General features: G+C 41.1%; 1 protein-coding gene across 5 annotated transcripts in view; it reads left to right on the top strand.

Annotated features, from left to right (window-relative positions):
- The window catches only part of nos1apa (nitric oxide synthase 1 (neuronal) adaptor protein a), a 76,681-nt gene that overhangs the window by 45,987 nt on the left and 6,313 nt on the right, over positions 1 to 24,381 (top strand). For 2 of the 5 annotated variants that reach the window (XM_026998818.3, XM_026998820.3), the window contains 5 exons: positions 6 to 147; positions 806 to 984; positions 11,875 to 12,036; positions 17,277 to 17,442; positions 18,929 to 19,075. In XM_026998818.3, the coding sequence (XP_026854619.2) occupies positions 6 to 147; positions 806 to 984; positions 11,875 to 12,036; positions 17,277 to 17,442; positions 18,929 to 19,075 (796 nt within the window). Of the gene's footprint in view, positions 1 to 5; positions 148 to 805; positions 985 to 11,874; positions 12,037 to 17,276; positions 17,443 to 18,928; positions 24,188 to 24,381 lie in introns of those variants that run through there. The other 3 variants (XM_081717594.1, XM_026998819.3, XM_026998821.3) reach the window with 3 other exon arrangements.

Raw genomic sequence — 24,381 nt, 5'->3', positions numbered from 1 at the left:
TGCAGAGCCAGGCTATGCGGATTGTGCGGACGGTGGGTCAGGCCTTTGAGGTGTGCCACAAGCTCAGCCTGCAGCACACGCAGCAGAACGCCGATGGCCAGGAGGACGGCGACAGCCAGAAGACCAGTGTGGACTCCATAGTGCAAGGTAGCCCTCCGCTAGGGCAGAATTTTAAAAAGTAATCCTGAAGTTGACAGCCAAGTGAAAATGGCTCCAGAGGCTATTTTAAAAGTTTTGCCATAATTTTGAGAATATGTTTTAACAATATGAAATCTGCTCAAGTGGTAAGACACGAGATGCAGGCACAGCCTCATTGCATCATCGCTTTAATCGGCACCATCACACAGTGCCTAGTAGGATCACTGGCTGAGGGGGTGGCTCTTTCTTTCTGCTCCCTGGGGTTTGTAGGCTCAGACTAGTTCTCCTCCTCCAAGCTCCCTGCTCCCTCAGAAGACACTTGTTTGAAATGCAGATGAGAACCCATCTCACCAACACGCCTTCACTTATCCAGCGACGTCCCTCACCAACCCCCAGCCCCACAACAAATATTCCAGCCACCGTCATATGGGTGGGAATCGCTCTTGTTAGCACGAGCTCTGACAGTATCAGGCTAGCCACTTAAGAGATGAATCGGCATAACCTTCATCCAGGTCAGACAGCGAGCTCCTGAAAGTTCTTGAAGCATCTCATTGGGCTTTAACACTTCTTGTTACTGTTACATGAGGCTTTATGTTGGCAGTCTATCATCCTTACCTTCCATTCACATACAGACCTAATGCATTCACCAAAACACTGGACTCCCTAGCAGGTAACAGACTGTGTGCAGATCGTGAGCTGCCAGGGGCTGAGAAGGCCATGGCGGAGGAGACGGACATCGACGCAGAGGAGTTGCCTTTGACTGACAGCACAGCAGATGAATTCCGCCGCGGGGTGACCGACCTAGACACTGCCAAAAAGGAAGATGATGTTACTAAGGGCAAACAGGTAAGTCACTAAAGCACCATATACATCTCTTACAGACAGGTCAAGAAGGAATTAGTTATCTGCTTATTAAAACTATGTTGAAATTTACTAGTAACAAGTGTTAATATTCACAGAAATGAACTCTCTGATGTGTTGCACACCAGCTCAAAGCGTTGCTGCTATGCACATTAGTTTACCCTGACAGAGAGCACTGCCCTCAGCTTTGTTTTAATGAGGCGATGACCCTGGTTGCCTGAGACATTCTCTGCACCACAGTTGGACTTTAGGCAAGGCGTCAGCATTTGTAGAAAATAATAACAAAGATAGAGTCCCTGAAAGAGCACATCTGACAAGCAGACTGTTTCCAAATAAGTATATATAACCCATTGGCATTAGAGTTGGCTAGCTGCACTTTGATGTAGAAATATGTTTCTGAGCCTGTCTGTATCAGGGTATGTCTATGCTCCTAAATAGCTATGATTCTTGTGTACTGCCTGTCAGAACAGATTATCGGGTGTTTTTCTTCAGTACATACAGGCCTCTTAGGCTTGCTGGGATAGAGTGCAGGGTTCTTATGAGATAGGAATCATTTCAGCAGCTGTAAAAGTGCTTTTCTGCTATTCAGAAAATTGGATAGCCCTATTGTGTGTAAGAGTACTGCAATATTGCAATATGAGTATCACTGATGGCTGTAACATACCCTTTAACAACAAATCACCTAATTCTTTGTCACATGCCATGAGCATCCTGACCATTGTCAGATGTTCTAGTGGGTTTGCTAGGTGTTTGATGAATCACACATTCACATGATCCAGCAAATGTAAATAATTTTAGTCAAGATAATATAGGTCAGTATTTCAACCCATTAGTTCACTAATGGGTTTTAGTAGATTGCAAGGCATCGCAATTGCATTAAATAGTATCATTTAGGTGTACAATAGATAAGTGTATAGTTTTGTACACATGGTGCAGCCTTTCTCTTCTCTGACACTGTAACATCTATGCGGTCACATGGAAGTCTATGAGACACCCATTCAAAATTACATTCCATTCCTAAAATAAGTTTTTTAGTCAGACTAAAAAGTCCAATATCCCATGAACCACATGACAACTTGTCTAGTAGTTTGAACAGAACAGTTCTCTATGTTCTAATTACTCAGACCTTTTTTTGGCTAGCACATTCTATTAAAAGCCCTCCTGGTTAATTTTAAAATCTTTCCTTTACAGACACGTACGTTATGCATAGTACTTTGGAATTCTAAGACTTGTAAGATAATTGAAACTTGGAGTTTTTCTTTACTGAGTGGGTTCCTGCAGACACCCACAGTTGCTTTGGATTTTCATGCTTACAGTGGATTATGCAGCTGGATCTTATTTATATGAGTATATAAATAGCATATCTCAAATTGCATTAGGTTGAAACCTAACAGCTGTGTAGGAGTGTGCTGGAATGACTGCTAGTCAGTAACTTGGAGGATATCACCTTCTGGGTTCTCTCTGTTTAGTTAAGTAAAAACACTTTGAGCACATAGATATGTCTTGGATATAGAGTTTTCTAGTATGGTAGCATATGGAGCTGAGTTAATATGTCATTTAGCAGACACTGACTGGCCATTACAGATTGAAATAACTGTATATCTGTATCGAGAAGACAAGTTATTATCAGTAAATGAATTGTCATAAAGATGTTCTATAAGAATTAGCTTGGAAATGGACTCATTTGCATTACATTTTAACATTAGCATATGACCCCCTCAATATCTCAATATAGGGTTGTGTACTTTCCACATAAACAATTGTCAGAATTTTACAACAAGCAGTATGATAGCTGTTCTGCATTACAAATATATATTAATATTTAAGTATTTTGTGTGGATTACATTTTCCATGTATTCTATACAAAACAGCTATACCATATACCTTGGCAAACCTTACATAGCATAGTAATCCAGATCACAGAAATACATTAGTTGAATATGAGCTCAGAATGACTGAAGCATCTATTATGCATATGGGGCAATCCCTTTTGTGTTTCTGTTTTTTTAAGAAAATACAGCATCGTACAAGTTCTTAGCATCGCAGTAGAAAGTTAGGAGACCAGAGACCATAGTCACGTGATTTAAAAATATTATTAAAATATTATTCTCCATCCAGTTAAGTCTTAGTATAATGTGAGTTTGTTCACATGTTGATTCTTTGAAGCCTTTTTTGTCCATGTTGAGCCATTGGCTATACTTGATGCTTTTTTTCAGCAACTTTAACATCACCTCCAGGCTGGATTTTCTTTAGAAAGGTATTCAGTTGTTTTCTGTATGTTTAAAAAGAAATAACTCAGATAACAAATTGTGTGTTTCTTTTTTGCCTCCAGTTATTTGTAACTGGAAATTTACCAAACTTGAATTGCATAGACAGAACCTTTAGACACTTCATGAAAGGGTCAGTCTGAATCTCTTTGGCTATAGGCTTTTGAATTTGGCTTTTGAATAGGGTTTATTTTTTCTGTTTGCTTCAGTACATAATTGAATATATGAGACTTTCTGAGTCAGTAAATATGATTGGATTTGCAGCGTTCTGAGAAAGGCTGCAATAGTGTCAAAGATCTTCACACAGAAATCTTTGAATTATTCATGAGTTTTGATCAGTTCTCAACACCAAGACTGCTGAGCCACATGTGAGGAATCACATGTGGCACTTTCACACGGTCCACTCAGGGTGCCCAAGGCTGGCACATCAGTGAGGTCATTCCAACCCTGGGCAAGCAAGGCCGCTATGCTGTCCTGGCCTTTCCAGACCACATCTGCAAAGTAAACTGACAAGTTCCTGTCAGAACACTGACCCCTGTGGTCACGAAGTGCCTTTGTCTCCAGGGATACAAGAAAGGGCTGGCACTTTCTTAATCATCAGCCAGACCCCTGAATAGCTGTACATTTTAAAACTGCTATATACGAGCTGAAGTTGTTTAGTCTGCCTACTCTAATGCTGTACCTCATTGAGCTAGCAGGGGCTATGTCAGACTGTGCTTATAGAACAATAGGGTAGGATTGGTTTCCAGTACAGAGCAATGCTTGCTCAGTCAGACATCTGCTCTGTCTGAAGTCTCTGGTTCAATGAAAGAAGCATTTGATGCGTGGTGGTGCAAAGCAAAATCAGTCCCATGATTCAAACACAAAGCCACATCCTGTGGGATATTTATGAACAGCTGACTTCAGCCAAGGTGTACAGGCAACCCTGTTTTAGGCACCATTTATAGTCATTGCCATATCATCCCTATAGAGAACATAGAAGTGGTCTCAGAAGTGACTAGTTTTAAATACTGTGGTTGAGTGCATGTGTAGTTGTGATTATCAAGGCTTCTGGGGAATATTGTAATTCTTTTGTTGTTTTAAGTAATCAGATTTTGTCTATTAATAAGTGCCTGATTTATTGACTTTGACTCTTGTGTATCATTATCCTGTCAGATTGACTTAACAAAAATAGTAACACACTTCTGTCTAGATCTTATTTGAAGCGAGTTCCAGATTTTTTGTTTGTCTGTTTGGATGTTTGGTTGATTTGTTTTTTGAATGAACACAATATTGACTGGGGGACAAATGAGTGGTGTGTTGCTTGAAAGAAGAGTCACAGTATCCAGGAATGTCACTGTGTCCATCTGTTTATTGCAAGTTTGTGTAGTGGTGTGAGCTGCAGTTAAGCTCTGATGTTTTAGCATTCTGAGAGAGACAAATAGAAGGTGGAAAATAACACCACCTCCATTGTACACTCTCGGGCACAGTGCTATCCTTGATCTTTTTTCAATAATGTCTCCATTGCAAAAGATACTGAATCATCTTTGTCCAGTGGGTCTAGATAGCTAAATATAGGACCTCACCAAAAGATGTACAACTCAAAGACTTTGGCATTCTCGCTCTGGTGAATAGCCGTAAGTCTGACAAGGTATTTGACATTTAACTTCTAGGGACTTAAAAAGTCCTTTTGTTTTCACCTTTCGCCCATGCACAGATATGAACTGCTTTCAAATGGATGTGTAATTATTCTGAGGATGAAAGGCTGATACAGACCCTTCTCCATTCTAATGTGCCCCAGTGACATTTAACTTTAATGTGAATTCAGCAAAGGCTGTAGTCCGCTTTTGCATGGCTTCTCTAATCTCTTGAGTGTTAGTTAAGATACTTGATATCAAAGGCTTCTAGAGGCTTGTGCTTATACTCTGGTTTATCCAAAACCAGTGGATACTTCTGGTCCCTGCTGTGGTTTTGCACAAGTTAATCTCAGTGCTCCATATCCAGGCACCGAAAAGAAGGGGAGGGGAATGATTTTCAACATACTGATGGAGCTAATTAATGAATCTAGAGACCTGACTTGGTCAAACACTTGTGTTTTAAAAAATGGTGGATGTTTTTCACCAAAAACATCCACTATAAAGTTGATTCATTTTGAATCTATGTGGGTTGTAGATTAATCAGTGACTTAAGCCATCTTTACACTGTGTGATTATCATAACTATTATGCTGGCACAGATGCCAATCACAAGAAAGGATTCTTTGGTTGTGAGTTAAAATATGTGGCCTTTGAATGTGTACTATGTCATGCCATGCTCTATGGTGACCGATTTAATGCTTCTCCAATCAGACAGCCTATGACTATCTTTTGGGAGTGTCAGAAATTTTGTTCCAAAATCTTGCAGTGTGACTGCTGCTATGAAGCACATTTAAAAACAACCAATAGAAAGCAGCCTGGAATTATGCACAATTTGCATGCCAAATACAAATAAACAGCAGCATGGCAAAATGAAAACAAAGCACATCGAACTCAGTATAAGAAGCTTTTGTGGAATTTTAGATGCAGAGGAAATGTCTTTTGCCTCCACTGAAATTCACCTTCTTCATATTTTGGAGCCTTGTTTTTCCAAGGAAACACACTGCCACTCCAGGTCTGAAGGTTTTGTGTGGGACTTCCAATTTTATTGACGAGAAGAAAGTCACATATGGATGACAAATGCAGAATGTTGCAATTTTCTAGCATTGTGTGTTTATCGACAGACTTTCAGCACAAGGGAGATTGCACAGTCTGTCATGGAATTTGATTTCCAAATTTCAGCTGTAGAATCTTGTGCAGTGTGACATGCAACAGTCCTATAAGACCATTGTAATTATACAGTATAAAACCGTCTTTACCTATTTACAATGCTGTGTGAGGTGGTTCAATGAAAAGGCAGAACTGAAATGAGGAACCAGGGGCAGAATAAATGTCCTTCTAAACAAGGGTTCTACAGGAAGTGTGTGCTGGCCTTCATCCATACAGTCAGATAATAGATGTGTTCTAGGAAAGAAATATAGTGGACTAGAGAGTGACTATAAACAAATGGGATGTTTTAAAAAGAAATAAAGTTTTTTGTAACCCTCCAGCATAAAGCTATAAAAGTGCCTCTGTATTACTGAGATATTTAATTTCATTTTACCTTTGGTGGAAAGGTTTCAGTGTTTCAGTGTTAGACACCACAGCCACTGCACCAACAACACTGCTACACAAAAACTCTAAGAGACTGTGCCCTTTTCACTCTTACATGTGTTTCTAATGCTCTGTACATGCATTACGTCCTGTGTGTTCACTTTCTGTTGTATAAAACTATCCTGTTTTGGTGCTGTTGAGAGCTGATCACCTAAAAGCCACCACACTCTAACCACACAGCACACCTCAGTTCCTCTCAGTTCTGCATTCCCGCTTCACTGGCAGGGTGTGGCAATGCCTGGCACATATTGACTGACAGCTCGTAGAATGCCCTAATCACAGCAGGACACAGCTGACTGTCCATCAAAGTCACCCATCTTTCTCCCTGCCCTTCCATCACACCCCTCTTACCCAATTGCTGCCACATGGGCTTCTTTGCAGAAAGATGGATGGTCCAGATTGACAGGGCCAAGAATGTCTAGGAAGCAATCTAAATCAACAGTTTGCAGGCAGCCAGCTGTTCAGATGTAAGAACCAGTGCAAGAGTGGAAGAGTGTGTGTCTGTGAGGCTAGTGAGGCTTGTGTGTCTCAGTGAGTGTGTCTCATGGTAGAGCTATAGAAAGGGACTGTGACGAGTGTCCTCCATATGGTCCCCTCAAGGACACAAGAGTCTTCACTAGAATCCACAAAGCAGATCGAATGTAGAGAACAATATATATGCTGTGTTAACTTGGTGAAAAGAAAGTTTAATTGGGTCTTTTATGACAGCAGGCTATAGTGCTCCTTTTTTCCCAGGCCGCTTTCTCTAGGTTTATATCACCCTCTCTGCCTGTCTTAATGGTGCTATAAATTGTAGTACAACAGAATGGGTGTGCGAACTTTTGTTTTTGAGTCTAAATTAAATATACCTCTGCTTTGAGTCAATTTCCAGTGAGTTTATTTTTTAAAATGAAAATGTTCCTCTGAAATGAGCTTGGGTCAGTAATTATGCCATTTAAATATTTGAAGGCTGAGTGTTTAAGAATGGTTTTGGATGTACTGTTACATTTAATTAATAGTTATACTGAACAGTGAGCGTGCTGCAAGAAACACGAGGAACAAATTTGTGCTCATATAAGCTGTTTCAGTGGATTTGCTGTATTTACTAATTTAATGTATTTTTTCTCAGGCAAAAACAAAATTTTAGTGGTCCACACCTGTAGTACAGTAGTACTGTATAGCTATTCCCCAAAGAACAATGGAATGTATGGACTACTGGATTGTATATATTTTAGCTATCTGTTTCATTAACTTAAATAAATTTGAGTTTGAATATAAAATTAAATTTTATGCATAACCAACTATGTTGTGATGTGTGAGTTCTACAAACTTTAGGCATTATGTAGGGAAGAAATGTATGGTAAAAATAGGGTAAAAAATTGTCTCCATTCTCTTGCAAATCTATTTTTCTCTAACTAATTCAGTATTAAACAGCATATTCCATTTAAAGCCCCACTCATATGAATAAATATAGTTATCCTTTATAAATATGAAAATAAACATGAATGTGCAAATCTCAGAAATGTATTTTTTCAGTATATAATCAATGAACTAAACCAGAATAAAAAGTTTCAAAAAACTATAACCATTGTAAATCCTGCAGAAATGGTCATGTTCACTGCAGTTACATGTGTCGGAACATCACCTGGCAGCCTGGGGTCAAGCGTGCTGTCTGACCAGAGTATACAGAGAGCAGGGTTTTAGATTAATTTGAGAGTGGGAGCTCTATCATTCCTTTGCCCCCTCTTCTCTGGCCACGCCACAGGAACATGCTGACTAAACTGGCAGAATGAGTTTTTGTAAAATGAAACCATAAAACCTGCCCCTATTGAGTGGACTATACCTTAGCATTTGTTTCTAAATATTTGCAGTTTTCTGTTTTTATTATACCCTGCAGTGTGTTTTATTACCTCTCCTTTTAAATACATTTTTACCACCTGTGATTCCTTTTATTTCCAACTTTTTTTCTCAAATGTCTCCAATTTCCTATCTGAAACCAGAAATGGCTTACAGACATTGCAGATTCATAAAAGCTCTTGTCCTGATGGAAGGTAGGCGACAAAAGTGGAAGTCTGAGTGGGAGCCTCTGGTTAATGCATGGCTTAGTAAGTGATGCAGCTCCCACAGAAGGGGAGTCAAGACAGGCTGTGCCTCATTACCCCCTGAGCACTCCTAATAGTACTGGACTTCATTCCATTGAACAATGTGCCACAAGTCCCTGTCAACATCAGAGTGATGCTGGAGGGAATGCTAGTGATCTGACCTATTAGTACTAAATTAAATCCCCAGTTGACTCAGTACCACCTGTGATGAAGGCTGCGGGCAGCACCCATACACGTTATCTTTCAGGCAGTAAACTTACTTACTACCCTACTACCTTACTGTCTCAATCACAACACTTAAAACTGGAGGAGTCTAAGAATATTAAGAACATTAAATACTACCATTCAGGTGAATAGTTCAGTGTACTTACACCAAGTATGAAGAAAATGTTTTCTGCAAAGCTCAGTTAAGCACAGCTTTGGACTTCCTCAGGCCTTGTCTATAGCTCCTCTAGTACCCTCTAAAAGTGCGCCTCTCAGCTCCAAGGGAGCCTCCTGGAAGCCCTCTGTCTTGAACATGCATCTTGTTGCCCTCCAGTCTGTCTGTGGGTGACAGTGCTCTCTTCTATCTGCTTTACGCCTCTGCACAGATATTGTGGTCCTCTCTCTCTGTCTCTGTTCTCTCTGGATCCCTCTTTCTGCTCCTTTCTCCATCATTCTGTTTCTGTCTGGTCATCTATCAGTCTTTTCATGGGCTAATGAATAGCTTGTGTCCTCAGACCAGTAGCTACAAGATAACAAATGCATCAGGGTAGCAGCACGCTTGATGGACAAGCGAGCAGCGTCTCCTCTCTGGGAGGGTAGACAGTGGTGCTTCCAGCCTGTTCCGTATGCCTCTGTACCTGTCACTCAGCAGGTATCAAGCAAAGTATTGTTAATGACGAGAGGTCAATTAATTAAAATGAAAAATGCAGCATGAGAAGTCCACAAAGTCTATGCAATGGTTTGCCAAGCACCTAATGCAGTAATGGATGTTTTTCATTAGACTGTAGATGAGGCATGGCGCCTGGGACTACTCAGGCTTTAAAGCCATTAGCCTGAAAAGTTCAGATGAATTTAAATTTATGAATGATGCTTATTCAAGGTGATGTAGCATGCCCAGGCGGGCTGTATCTCGCAGGTGACTAGCTTTTGGCCAGGCAGTGTTTCATAGCAACTAACTTTCATAGTCAGCTGTTTTTTGGCCCTGCTTTCAGGGCCTCTGGCCATGGGTATGCAGAAAGTCACAACCTCTAGCTCATTTGTCTGTGGGAGCAGATGGTGTTTACAATGTAGCATTCTGCCCACATAAGCAGCTGTTGCATACAATGCCCTAACAAAAACGCAGTCTCATCAGCATGCTCGCCCAGCACCATGGCTGCCCTGCTGCTGTCTTGCTGGTGCTCATCCTAATGGGAAGATGAGGAATGGTGGCAAGCCTGCAGAACCCACTTTTAGCACCATTGGGAGAGTATTAGAGGAGGTGTGTGGGTGAGCATGTGCATGCGGGTATGTGCAGGTGCAAGCATGCATGTGTGTATGGCTGTGTGCATGTGTGCACACATATGCAGCATATGTGTATGAACCCATGCACATATGAACCTTGAAATGTGGGGCCATCTGTTGGGTGTAGAAGCATGAGGCACTTCTCTAATTGAATGCACTGCATTAGTAGTCTAGAAGAGCATTGTGGTGTTCAGAGTATAAGGGTTCTGAGCTGCTGCACCAAGTCTGCTATAGTTTTAGTGTTCAAGATGGAAAAGTGGAATTGCCAAGGCTTTCAGAGGAAAAAATTCTCTGTTGTATAGAAATATGATTATACTTCAGACCACAGCACTGTATATCAGACTCAAAAGACATACATTTCCAGCTGAAAAAAAAAATAGTAAATTTTGTGCCCTTTTGTTACTAAATCATAATTTTTCCACCTTTGGTAAGGCCGGGATTTTTCCAACAGGATCGTTTTCTATGCTTTGACCAAGTGGAACAGTCTTGACACTATGAAAACCATTTTCACTCCACTGGCTAGTACAGTTTGTTCCTTCTCTCACAGAGACATGCTCACTTCCAGTATGTGGGAGGTTCCTACATCTACATCTTAGGCCTTTGGGGGAAAATAAATAAGCAAGGCATGATGGAGAGAAAGAGTATCCAATCCTAGCCCCAGTGACTGTCGCCAGCTCTACCGCAGCATGCCTTGCAAAACTGGAGGCCCTTCTCTAATTAATGCACCAGCTCTGACTGGCCTAGCATTCAGATGATAACAGCTGCAGTGTTGCCTTTAGTAGTGCTAACAGGGAAACACATCATTTCTGAGAGAGAGCTTTATGAGGTCCCGATACGACCCCTTGACCAGCTTTACTAGGTTCATATCCAACCCCAGAGGGGCACGGGCTGAACCAGAAGCTGCCACTGAAGCCACTAATGACTGCAGCACAGTACTCAAAGCTGCGTGTATCCAGCCCCCCTGCAATAACAAGACACTGGCACAAAATCACCATGTTTTCTGATGAAGAATAACCTTTGCCTAGAGATATACATACGTACACACACACACACACACACACCCACACACACACAGGTTATAATTCTTACTGCATTACAAAGTTATTACAAAGTTAAAAAGGTAATGAAAGGGAAGAAGCATAACGTTTTGCCAAATGCTGAAAACATTCAGAAAAGATTCAATGGGTTTCAAGGTTTCATTCAGTACTCTTTACAGTTTTTCATGAGAAAGAGGAAAAGTAGTTCAATAGTGTGCAGATTTGTCCTTGGTACATAAAGGTGATTTGAATGGTCCATTGTGAATGAGCTGAATGAAGCACAAAAGGGTCTGTCCAACACGAAACAGCAGCACCATACAAGGCAGTCAGTCTGGTATGATCATAAGCCAGAGTAGTTTAGCAGAAATATAGGCAGTTTAGCAGTAATATAGGCCATGGTTTAATTTTTCATTACCACTGATTGATGTCATCTTGAAAATATTTTTCAGGTGAATTTAGGCAGTTTTACATATTGTATTAATTTGTGCCATGAAGGTCAGTGAGGCACCAGACTTCACACCCAGATTTGCAGTAATGAAACCGAGTGGAATTACCTGTCCATCAAACAGCAGGCCTCACCCTCCTGGTCCTAGCAATTTGTTTTGGTGCAGTACCCATCAACCCTTGTTGAGAAGAAGACAAATTTCCCTCATCCATCCTCTGATTTCTTCCACGCAGCTGTCCACTCATGCCTGTAGTTCCCAATTGTCACTGGCGTCTACAGTGTGTGATCCTGTGTGATCTAAGTACATCTCCTCTCTCTTTCTCTCTCCCTCTCTTTCTCCATCATTCCTCTACAGCTCCCTGAAGATGCCTCCATCCTGCTTTCCTCTCCGAAGATGCTGCTCCCATCGGGGGACCAGCTTCCTGCCGGTGCGCCCCTCTCCGTGCACCACCAGCTCCAGCTCCTCCAACAGCAGCTCACCCAGCAGCAGCAGCAGACCCAAGTGGCTGTGGCCCAGGTGAGAGGGGCAGCCTGCCTGCATGATGCTGCACCACAACAGCACACTAAACCTGGTCTCTGCAGTGGCAATATGCATTTTTATATGGTTTCCATGTACGAGAATCAGAAGACTGCTGGGGCAATTACAGCCATGCCCAACAGACCTGCAAAGAGCAGGGCTATAATACACAGCAGTCATCACTGGAGTAGGTCTCAGGCCAAAAACCGAGCTGCAACTGAAATCAAAGAGCAGAAAACTCCACTCTGTTATTTATTTATTTATTTATTTATTTATTTATTTATTTATTTTTTGCTCATGCACATTCTGCACTATGCAAATTCTTGTCGTTAAGGGTCAGCTGAATGCTCTGCAAGCAAAAACATAACACCAATGATCAGACATAATGAAGAGTAGAAGATGAATGAGGTGCTTATCCTGAGTCGGCACTTCACAAAAAGATGTTTATCTTCAGTTTACACTACGTGCAATTACTTAATGTCATAGACAACTCAGTTCAGATTTTTCCTCCTTGTATAATGCTGACTGGAGTGTACTTCTTCAAGGTGGGGTTTCACTGAAGTGCAGATAGATGGTTTTAAAGGATGGGATTTTAAAGTATAAAAAGAATATGTTTTAAGTTACACTACAGTTTTACGTATTTTACAGTTGCATTTCTTTATCAGCAGCAGCTCCAGCAAAGCCTTTGCTTTGCTCCTCTAACCACTGACCTTGAGGGGTGCGCGCACATGCACACACACACGCGCGCGCACGCGCGCGCGCACACACACATGCACGCACACACACACACACTCTCTCTCTCTCTCTCTGTCTCTCTCTCTGTCTATCCCTACTCCCCCCTGACTCACTCTCCCCGTGAGTTGTCTTGACCTCAGACTGCACTTCCTTCATTGTAATCCAGACCGAAAAAAAAAATGATCCCACACTGCACAGGGGCATGAACAGCTGGAGAACTTAATGGCACATAAGGCCCCTAGCATTTCAGCCCCAAAGAGGGCTGGCTGGCATAGCAGTCTGGCCTCTCAGAGCCTTTATTGAGCTCAGTCGGAAATGAGTCAAGTGCTCAAGAAGACGAAGAAGGGTCATAATGTCCATTCAGCAAAAGGCAGGCACAGAGGGCAGGGGATCTTGATCTGCAGAAGATTGGAGGATTTTTTTTTCTTTTTAACAAGTACCCCCTGGTGTTTCTGGATGTTAGAGCATGGCTCGCTGACGTTTGCCACAGCCTCCCCATCAGCATGGAGATCCACACAGCTGCTGAAAACAAGTCCTGGTTGCATCCTTCAGTGTTGGGAAGGTAACAGTCTGCAAAGAATGCCAGCAGCTTTGAATTGTGTTTCCAAGCAGCATGAGGACATCAGTCACTAATTATTCATTCATTTCACATTTTGTTTAGCTGAAGAAAAGCGTGATGAAAAGATCTCTGTGCACGTTGGACCACTGGTTAGCATTGGCAGAGGCTTAGACGTTTTTATTCGGACTCCCACTCAATCTGAAGCACAGAGGCATTTAGCTGAGATTAGCTCTCCCACACCATATTTATAGTGCTTAATTGTTGTTTCTCAGTGCTCTTCAGTTGCCACTGTGGTTGGATAACTCGGGCCAGCATCGTGTTAATCATGTTCCTGCATGAGTTCCGTTCATTTATTATATTAAACGGCACAGGGGCTCTGGGCCTCTGCCCTGGGCACATTAGAGTGGTTTGTAATTAGACCTTTTAAAGGTTAAACAAGCTTCTTGCCAAAATATAGTCCTTCATTAAAACATTATATACTGGAATCGCTGCTGTTCTGTTGTGAGTCCTTATGTGGGTGAATGTTTCAGCATTTGTTCACCCTTGACCACATCAAATTATACTTGTTTATACTAGTTTACAGCAGAGTATTTGTATCATTTGGCTTGATTCCATTAAGTAGCAAAACCAAGCTCTTTTCTCTCTCATGTTTGTGTATTTAGCCTGGTCAAGGTTATTTGTGCATGGCTTCTGTTCCTACCTGTCAGTGCCTATGTGCATGCAGACAGAGGAGGCCCAATCTGGACCCACGGCCCGCTGCTCCCACCCAGAATGAGTCCCAAGAGCTTCACAACGCACGTCTGACTAGGAAGGGGAGCACGGAGAGCTCTTCATTGAAGTCCCCAGCCAAGCAGGAGTTTGATGAGATCCCTGTTGAGAATTGTCCCGCAGACTTTGTTGAGCTGTTAATGAGGTCTAAATGTGTGTGGCAGCTGGGAAAGAGCAAGTATTTCTTCAACAAGATCAAATTTGCTGCTTCTTAGAGCAAGCCTGCATTTTACTGGAAGGATAACATGAATAACTGAAAAATAAAGATGTCATCATTAACCTGAAAAAGTTAAAACATCATACGTATATGGAAAGCCTTGGTTGATGTATATTTGATTGTTTTGCATCAGATTCTTTTGAAATAGTAAATGATTTTCTTGTTAAAAATACTGTTTTAACAGCTGAGAATAATTTTTCAGCCTTATAATTGAAAATATTTGTTACTAAATGGGCAGTCGTCATTTGTGTATAGCCCTGCGCAAGTTGTTTCTGTCTTCAGAGAGTAGCCAGCAGTCTGCTGTCCATTTGAGTCTAATGGGCCTGATGTGCTGTATGATCTGTATTTTGAGCTTGCTTTCATTATCCATATTGGTATTGCTTGAAGAATGGAGAAGAACTCTGGTATAGGAAAGTAAAAAGGAGCAAGGCTGGGAGAGTCAGAGATCTGCATCTGGGCTCAATGGGTGGGAAGAGATGAGAATGGAGTTCCTCTCCCCGGTCAGTACATGCCCAACACGCTAGCTGATCGAGGGCATCTGTTGGGTCAAATAGGCAGAAGTGAGCAGTTATCACTCTCCTCCAGGCATGCAGAGCTCCTGGCTCACCTCAGCTACAGTCTGAAAACAGACAGGTGGCTTTATTCGGAGGCAGCAGATTGGTTGAATTAATGCTAAACTTGGGAAAACTGGCTAAAATTATTGCCTTTGTGAAAAAAAAATGTAAGTTCTGAAAATCAGGTCTAATTACTTGTCACTTTAAATGACTATGCCTGAGTACATGAAGGTTTGGAATGAAAAGAACAGCAGCTTACTCTCAGGTTTTAATTCTTAACTTTTCATTGACACTGTGTAATTATGATAAGTCACTGTGTCAGTGAGGTTTTTAAGAATTGTTTTTACTTTTAAGACAAATTCAACTGATATCATAAAATCTGAGCAGTTTTAAAAAGGGAATAATGAATGATGAATAATTTTACATGTGCTTTACCAAGAGGGAGATTTGAAGGTAAGAACATGAAATGTATGTCATGTGTAGGTTTTCATGTCACCTTTACAGTATCCATCACTGTGTGATGTAAACACTCTTGCTCTTGCACTCTCTCTCTCCATCACATACACAGAGACACACAAAAAAAACACTTAAGCTACTAAATCTGTACTAAGCTGACTGTGTTTGTAGTGGTGGATTTTTTTTTTTTGTAGTTTTTTTAATAATTATTACCTGTTTTGCTCTGTTCCCAACTTGTTTCTCTGCCTCTGACAGCTGACTATCATTGGCTGGGGAGTGTGGTGTTCTTAAAACTGCATGGTAAATTTCTTGCATACTTTCTGTGCTGGGTCATCACTCGGGACCCATATGGTGTAGGATGAACCTGCCATGCCCCTTTAAGAGCCCTCTGATGGTCTCACAGTGTTTGGGAGAAATCCTAACAGGGAATGGATTCTTCTGGCTATCGGCATGTCACATCGTAGGTTGCCTGAAGGACACAGCTGCATAATCAAGTCAGGACAGCTAGCTTAGTGTTCACCATTCTGGATTTTCAGGATACCAATAATATCTTATACCTAGTGACATGTTGAGGCTGCATAGTTTTTCATTCCTCATGCTTGCTATCTTATCATTTGATTGGTAAATGGGATACATGTCCAGAACAGTGTATGTGATATTTTTGCTGTCTAACCAAACAGGACTGATGTTTGGATGGGTGGTGCTACTGGCAGTGCAGAAGTTAACCTTTCCCCAGAGCTTTTTGCATTAAATTAAACTGCTGCAATGCCAAAATCTGATCCTTGATTTAGCTGCCATGGTGATGAATGATAAATCTGTTTTACACTTTATTCAGTTCATAAACAAACACCACCTTATATAATTTTTTGGAGTTTAGGAGAATTTCAACATGCTTCACACTTCCTGTGGATGTGTTAGCTTATGTATAAGTGTCAAAGCTAATCAGAACCTTGAAGGCTTTTTGATGTGCATTAATGAAAAGCTCGCTTCCATTTAAGAAGTGCCCTGTCTTACTAATTTATACAAGTTGTGTGTATAGGCCTATAGACAGAGGCTTTAATCAAGAATACGTGACTGATTCACAGGTGACATAATGAAGTGGCTTGTTTATTATATAGTAGAAAGGTTTTAGCCAGGTTTGCTTTTCACAACCACAGCAGTGTAACCTTTTTGTCCTGACTTCCCACACAATGTGTCCTTCATCTAAATACTAGTCCTTCAGCTTCATTCATTAATACACTAATGCCATGGTTGACGTCAGTGGTGTTATGGGGGAGAAACTATCTACGTCCTTATGGTGTAGGAGTAAGTAGAAAATAACTTTTTTTCAGATTGAAGAATGAGATCCAAATACAAGGAAAGTGGGTTCTTTAGTAGATTTTAGGCCACATTTAACTGTGTGGCACCTCCCGCTGTTAGGATAAACAGCCTATTCTTCCTGAACAGATTAGGGTCTTGAGATGCAGTCTGAGTCTTGAGATGTACTGGTAGATATTGCAAAATTTTTGGCATTCTTATGCTTCTTCCCTAACTGGATGAACTGTTCTTAGCACATTGTTTGAATGGGCATAGCATGAATTTATGCATGAGGAGTTCTTCAAAAATTGTGCATCAACAATCATCCGTTTTGGCCTTTTAAAGCCCAGTCTTGATTTCCTTAAATGTATGTGTGTGCACATGTGTGTGCTTGTGTGTGTGCATGTGTGAGACTCGAATCAAACATGCACATGTGTGTGCATGTGTGTTAAACATGAATCACACATAATACTGAGTTGATGTTTTGAATTTTAAAATGTGGGATGTATTGGCTTTTATGATGCAACATTACTGCACATTGCATAAGAATATCCTGTAAGAAATATTAGTATATTTCTTAGTATATCCCCAGTTGAGCGGGCACACGTTCCATACGACAGGAGCATTTCAGTCAAATCCCTCTGCATTCCCTCAGGTTCACCTGCTGAAGGACCAGCTCTCTGCAGAGGCTGCAGCCAGGATCGAAGCCCAGGCCCGCGTGCACCAGCTGCTCCTGCAAAACAGGGACCTCCTTCAGCACATCTCCGTGCTGGTCAAGCAGGTCCAGGAGCTGGAGGTCAAGCTGGCTGGTCATGGCTCAAGTGAGTAGGCTTTCCGCCGTTCCGTTCTCCCTGCTCCGCTACCCCCTCTTGTGTCTTTCAGCCGGATATCTGAACCACTGAACCATGTCCTCCTCTGCCTGCCTGTATGGCAGGCAAAACATGATCTAGCAAAAATAAATACACACATACACACACACACACACACACACACACACACACACACACACACACACACACACACACACACACATCTGTATTAACAGAATTGAGTAAATACATATACCTGTATTAACAGAATAAATGAGTGGAATAAATGTATAAATTCTTAAATAAATGGGGGGTCAGCATGCTGAAATAAATAGATTAAAATTTTTTTTTATCAAATTTCTCACACATGCATGATGTTTCATGCCTCATTTGCCTGATGCTGCCAGTCCTCTGAATTCTTGAATCATCTTTAAAAGGATTACATCATTATACCAAAGGAATTGTTTTCCAGTCAAATCAGAGTAGCTCTTCAGTCAGTCATACCTTTAAGATTCTCTAATATGTATGAGATTAAAGAGGTCATCTGGTACAGTGATAATTAATGCTCATCTTCTGGAGGCCCCTGGGATAAATGCCTTTTGGCTCATACATCTATTTCTCCTTCAGGCTATGTCTGTTCTTTCACTCCTTATACAGTAGTTTTCTTTTTATGTTCTACCCCCGTAACTCTAAACCTCTCCAAAAAAAAAAAAAAAACCCAAAAAACAAACACCGCTTCTCTTTATTGCAAACATGTTATGTCTCTCAGATATTTCCAATTTGCTCATTTTTCCACTATCACAGACCATCAGGCTCCATATTACATCTCAAAAAGCAGTGTAGAGACTCCCACAGTCCATCACCCTGTGAGGTCACATCCTTCACTTTAGCCAACACATGATAAAACATATGCATTCTGTGGCTTCCAGCGTGATTGTTCTGCTGCCCTAATGCAGACACACATTAGTCCATTAAAACAGAAACTAGTGGAATGCACTCAATCCCCTCCATATGGATGGGACAGTTTATTGTAGCTTTATGCAGCAACAGAGATAAAGATGAGTAGAGGAAATGTCTTACAGTTGTTGACTCAGGTTTTGCCAGTGCCCTTTCTAGCATCTTCACTCAAATTGTTTCATAGTGTTACCTTATCTTGGAAGACTAGCATATCTGTAGCATCTATAGCATATTCTAGTCAATACATTTTGAAATGAGTTAAAGGAAAATTTAATGCTTTCGGGCATCTATCTTCTATAAAATGTTAGATTTGATCTTTGCTTTTTAACAAGTTTCAGTTTCACTTCTGCATATCCATCACACCTCAGAATAAATCACTATGCAAAATCACTCATTTGTTTTAAAAATATTGAAAATCTATAAATGTTGGGTGAACAAATTTGCCTCATGCAGTACTGTACTGGTCTGGTTTCTACACATGTTTTGTGTGTACTGCTCATGAAGCTAAATAGTTTCCTCTTTCCTTGCTGTATCTGTTCAGTGGGATCCCAAGACAGCTTGTTGGAGATCACTTTCCGTTCCAACGTGCCTCCGGTCATCTGTGACCCCAGCACGCCACGCCCCGAGGACGCAACCCTGCCGCTGACTGACAGCACGCAGCTCTCCCTGCCCCTTGGCAGCCCTTTAGGTAGGGGCCGAGCCTTGGCCAAGTTTGAGTGTTTCCGCTTTCTCCCGGGGCCCCCCCAGCAGGAGAGGAGTCCGGACACCTCCTCACAGGAGGCGTCGCCTTCGTCAAGGGACGAGCCCCTTGGCAGCCTGGAGCTGCTTAAGTTCCGCGAGTCAGGCATCGCCTCCGAGTACGAGTCCAATACAGATGAGAGTGACGAGCGTGACAGCTGGCCGCTGCAAGAGGAGAGTACGCTGCGCCTCCTCAATGTCCTCAACCAGCACGGCCCCTCCGACTGCCTGGAGGACGAGATCGCTGTGTAGCAGAGGAGTCCGCTAATAGCTAGAAGCTATCTGTGCTAGACATTTGTCCTTGTTGTAAGACTAAAACGTTTTAAAAGACCTGCCTGTATTGTTGATTCTCTGACATAAAGGCAGGTGTTTTAATCCTCTTGTGCGGTTTTGGTGCACCACTAAATGTCATAATTTCAAAAAAACACCACACTGTTCCAAAGTAGTGCTAACTATACACTGAACCTTATATGTGGTGAGATTCTGAATGAGGTAAAAGTGTATCAGTTTAGATTCTGCTTGCTACTGTCTGATCTTTGCAGTCTGTAAGAAGTAGTTATTAGGTATAGTTATTTTTGCAGAGATGATTATACAGTAACTGTACAGGACCAAAAAAGACATTTTATACACGCTTGTCTGAAACTCTGTCATCTTAGTTTTACAACTGCTGTGGTTTTGTTACTGCACAGAATAATGCATCTCTACATTGATACATAGTCCATTCCACCACCTGTGGATATTAGGTCAGTATAACATATATAACAATATGAAAATATAACAATACAACCACCTGGAAAACCAATGGTCAGAAGGTCTTTTCTGTAGGACAGAAATATGTTCAGATAATTAAACCATGAGGGTGGTAAGGCCTCAGAACTCTTAAGATAAAGGAATCCAATTAGCTGGCCATCTGAGAGATGTCAGCCTCCACTCTTCTGTTTCCTGTTGTATATTATGCGTTCCAGAGGTCCTCTGCAAATATATATTTTTGACCTTTCTGAGATTTTTGTGTGGAGTTTGGTGTATTTATCTAAATTTATTTATTTATTTAAAAATATATATATTTTGCAATCTCCCCACTTTTTACTATAAACAACACATAGAAGTGTCTGATCTATCACCTACACTACTGGTCTGAATAACTTCTGAGATATGTGGTGCCCTTCTGCTTATACGCTCATACAGAGTTGGTGTCTGGAAGCCCAGGCAGGCTGATAAATAGAGAGTAATTAATGGCAAGTCAGTCTTGAGTCAAACTGTGTCAAGGGCACAGAGATAGAAACAACACTCCTGATACTCCAAATCCATGAGAATGATGCCTTCTACCTCATTTAATATTTCACTTTGGGCCAGGACACAGTGGATTCTTCCTCTCCTTTTCAAGGTCACACAAAGCTGTTTTATCACACTAAGTATATAATGGCAGACAACATTAACAAAAAAAACATTGCTGGGGAAAAATGGGTTTAGAGTTTGCAAGGCATAAGAAATGTGTTCAGTTAGCAAGTTTGAATCATTGATGTTATCCAGTCAGGTGTCCAAATTTCAGTAAGCTCATGTAGTTGATATCGGATGTAGTTAATCCTTTATGAAAAGTAAAATGTGCCCTCTCCCTCTTCTGCACGGCGACTGGGTGGGTATGAGAGCAGCAGACCAAACCCTGGTGTCCTGCAGAATTGTACTGCACAGTAAGGGACCCTACTAAGGCAGGTGGAACTTTGAACAAGCACTTCAAGGCTTTCTGGCAGTAATGAAAAGTGGATTCACTGTAGATTACAAGAGAGACACTTCTGGTTGAAGATTTGGTTATTTAATTATGTCTTGTGATAAAATAGAAATCACTGAAAATCAGATAAAGTCAGTTAAATATCTGCTTTTGATATGGATTGGTGGGTGGGAGAAAAAGACTTGAACCAAGCAAGCTGGTGTTTTTGAATGAGATGTTTGAATGAGAATGCTTGAGTATGGCTTCTGGTTCTGTGGTAGCAGGGATGCAGTGGTGTGCATTAATATAGGCTTATAAAGCTGTCGCCATCCAAGGTGAGCATAGTTGCTATGTGACTAAGTGTTGACAGAATTGCATCTTCATTGGCCTTTGAGGTAATTGTCAAGGATGTCTCTGCCATCTGTCACTTTCTGATTTACTGCTATTTTCCCTGTCTTACGCCACAGACCTTCCTCATATGATACATTTTCCCAGTTATTTACACAGTTTTTAAATACTAGCAGGACTACATGGATATAGTAATTGAAAAGCAGTCATTACTTTTTGTGATAAAGTACTGGGCAATATTAACTGTGATTGACATTACAACACATCACTGTGCACACTGCAGAAATGCAGTTGTTATGAGGTGCATAGATCATAAAGCAATCTGAATGGTCAGCGCATACAGTCAGCATTCCTGTGTTTCATTAGGTCTACTGACATGTCTTAATCTATGTAAATAAGAATGCTTGATTGTGGTGCAGTATGCATACCAGCAAATGGCACGCATTAATTATGTCCTTTTGCAGTGATTTAACTGCAGTGCCAAAAAAATTCAGGTAATTTACAATTAATTGTGAAGTCCTAATTAGTTACTTTCTTTCTCCAATAGAGGAAAATGAAAATATTGTTTTTGTTGGAGCAACAGGGCAATGACAAAAAAGTGAATGGCACGTCTTCATGTCCTGTCATTTTCAAGTTTTTTTCATGGCATTACTGTTTTTTCATGGCAAGACTTGGTTTGAAAATCTTTCAGGGCAAAAGCTATGAGATTGATGTTGCCTGGGTTACAAGAAGGCATTTAAAAGATACAGTAAATAGGTAAGAAAATTATTAAAGGGAGCATGGATTTTTATGGACTTTGTCTCATTAGTTTTCATCTTAGTCATGCTGTGCTCCAGATAGTCCCTGCAGAGAAAGTCTGGGTCCATCAAGGTCTGTATTCTCTAGACTGGAAGTAAAACTGTTCCATCAATAGAGAATCCCATCACATCAGAGATGCATCTGAAGAAAGCCTAGTTTGAACATCCAGAGGGTTTTCTCTTTTAGATTTGCAGACACATTGGAGAATTACTGTTTCATCCACACTCTTTTCAGAGAGGCAAGCTTACCAGTAGCTTCAGAGTGTAATTGGAATTCTAGAACTATCCCACTTCTTGTTTTAGCCCAGTAGCCTTTTCTATGGGGCACAAGGCTGCTGCCTATGCAGGACTTCCTCCTGGTTCTAAAAAATGAAGCTACTTCAGGATCAAGTTCTTGAAAAGGCTGTACCCAGAAGCTTGTTTGACGTGTTCGTTATGAGTAATATAAAGGTGTGAGTAGTTGTTACACATATTTCATACTCCATAATCTATGCGCATTTTCTCAAGTGAGAAAAAAACAGCTCTGTTACAGAATTGACAAAACAGGTACTTTATTGCTTGCTGCACCATCTTTCTTTTCTAATCAGTCACCTAGGTCCATCTGAAACAGAATCTCATCCTCAAACCATAAGTAAATATGCACAAAATCCATCTTGTTGCATAAGATAGCATTCACTGACAGACGGGGCAAATCATGTAATGAAATATTGATTTGATGTCAGAAGAAAATGGAGGTGTTCAGGCATGCCTGGCAAGACGGTGTCCTCTGGGCGTTCTCCGTGGTCTGCCCTGCCAGGCTGACATCTTTCAGCATCTTCAGATGAGCAAGGCACGTCTTTGTCCTAGTCTGCCTTGTAATACATTGTATCCTGTGCTGCGGCATCCTTGTTCGACCAAAGAACCTCATCTCTTATTCTTTGGTGAGAGTTCTAACTCCTGTTGGGCTCCTAGATGTCTATAATTTTGTGTAGCAGTCACAGTGCCCAGTGGTGCAGCACTGAGTTTTTCCCTGAGCAACACAGAGGTGTAAACAGGAGGATCTTATTTTCCAGATAGATCTTCAGCCAGAGCACCTTTGTGTGCGAGGGAAGAATGAGAGGCCTGATAAGGTTGAATCACTGTCTTCATAATCTCATTATAAACTCATGATGGAGTGCCCACTATGACCTTTTGACCCCATATGGCTAAGACCCAGCTGTGTTTGAGTCAAATGTCATAACGTAATTTCAGTTCCCTACCCCCATTCCGTGAGTTAAAGATTTATATGCAGGAAGAGAGTCCTAGTGAAATATTGATGTTTGACCCACCTCTGCCCAGCCTGGGTATCCATCAGGCCAGTCAGAGTGGTGAGAACTGTTTCTGCTTCTTCTGTTGTTTTTCTGTTTGGGAGAGATGTGTGTGTATGTTGACTTGCTACAGACTGACCTTGTTAATACATACCCACCTAAACCTGTTCATACTTAGATTCCCACAACCACTGTGACATACCGATGAAGGTTCTACAGTAAAATAAGCATCGCTTTAAACACCCTTTCTACAACCTAATAGTGACACTAATAAAAAAGGGTGTTTTTTATTAATTTGAACCAAGTTGGTTCTAAATATATCTTTTTTGTTTCCTTTTTTTCTGCAAACATTACTCCTTTATGCCTGTCTGTGCTGTTGACCTAGATCAAGTCAGTCTACACCTATAAACTAGTCTTAGTGGAAATCCTGGTGCTCTATACTAAGTACCTGCAGGATAAAAGGGTATGTATCACTTTGAAACGCATATTGAAATCATTATGAGAATAGTCTGTTCTCTAATAAACCTACTTGTCTTGTTAATATACATGAATTATCCAATATGGGTTGGTCAAGGTGAGATTAAAGAAAAATTAGGTCATTGTGGAACTTGGTGGTTGTGTATGAGCAGAGCTGCAAACTCATGACCCTGTGTAATTGGGTTGACTGAACAGTAAGAAGGGTCTGAGTGTGCTTGTGAACTTGGCAGGGATGGTGGATAAGAGGGCATCCTGTGGTGCTGAGGAGTCACGAGTTCTGTCTCACTGTGGCACACCTGATATTGTGTTATTAATCTCCTCTCTCGGGGGAGTGTGTTTAAATTTTACATTGCGTTTTATCAAAATGGAACCATGTAGCCAGTGTCTATAGGGGTTGGAAATGCACTTACTGTCTTGCTTTGGCTCAATAAAACCTTATTTCATTCCTATTCTTTTTTGCTTCTTTGTGACCTCTTAGAGCTTGGCAATTTATCTTGTTCTCCAAAATATTCTAATTTAATCAAATTTTACATCTAAACTTTAAAAATGACAAGCTACAATAGGCTGTAGTTTTTAATAAATGCATACCCTTTGCAAGTAACAAGTAACTTCCTTTCCAGATGCTGCCAATATGGTTTTGAGA

The sequence above is a fragment of the Electrophorus electricus genome, chromosome 7 (assembly GCF_041902795.1).
Source record: "Electrophorus electricus isolate QZ-2024a chromosome 7, ASM4190279v1, whole genome shotgun sequence".
Classification (NCBI taxonomy): Eukaryota; Metazoa; Chordata; class Actinopteri; order Gymnotiformes; family Gymnotidae; genus Electrophorus; species Electrophorus electricus.
Note: the sequence above shows the minus strand (reverse complement) of the source record. Positions and strands in the feature narration are given on the sequence as shown.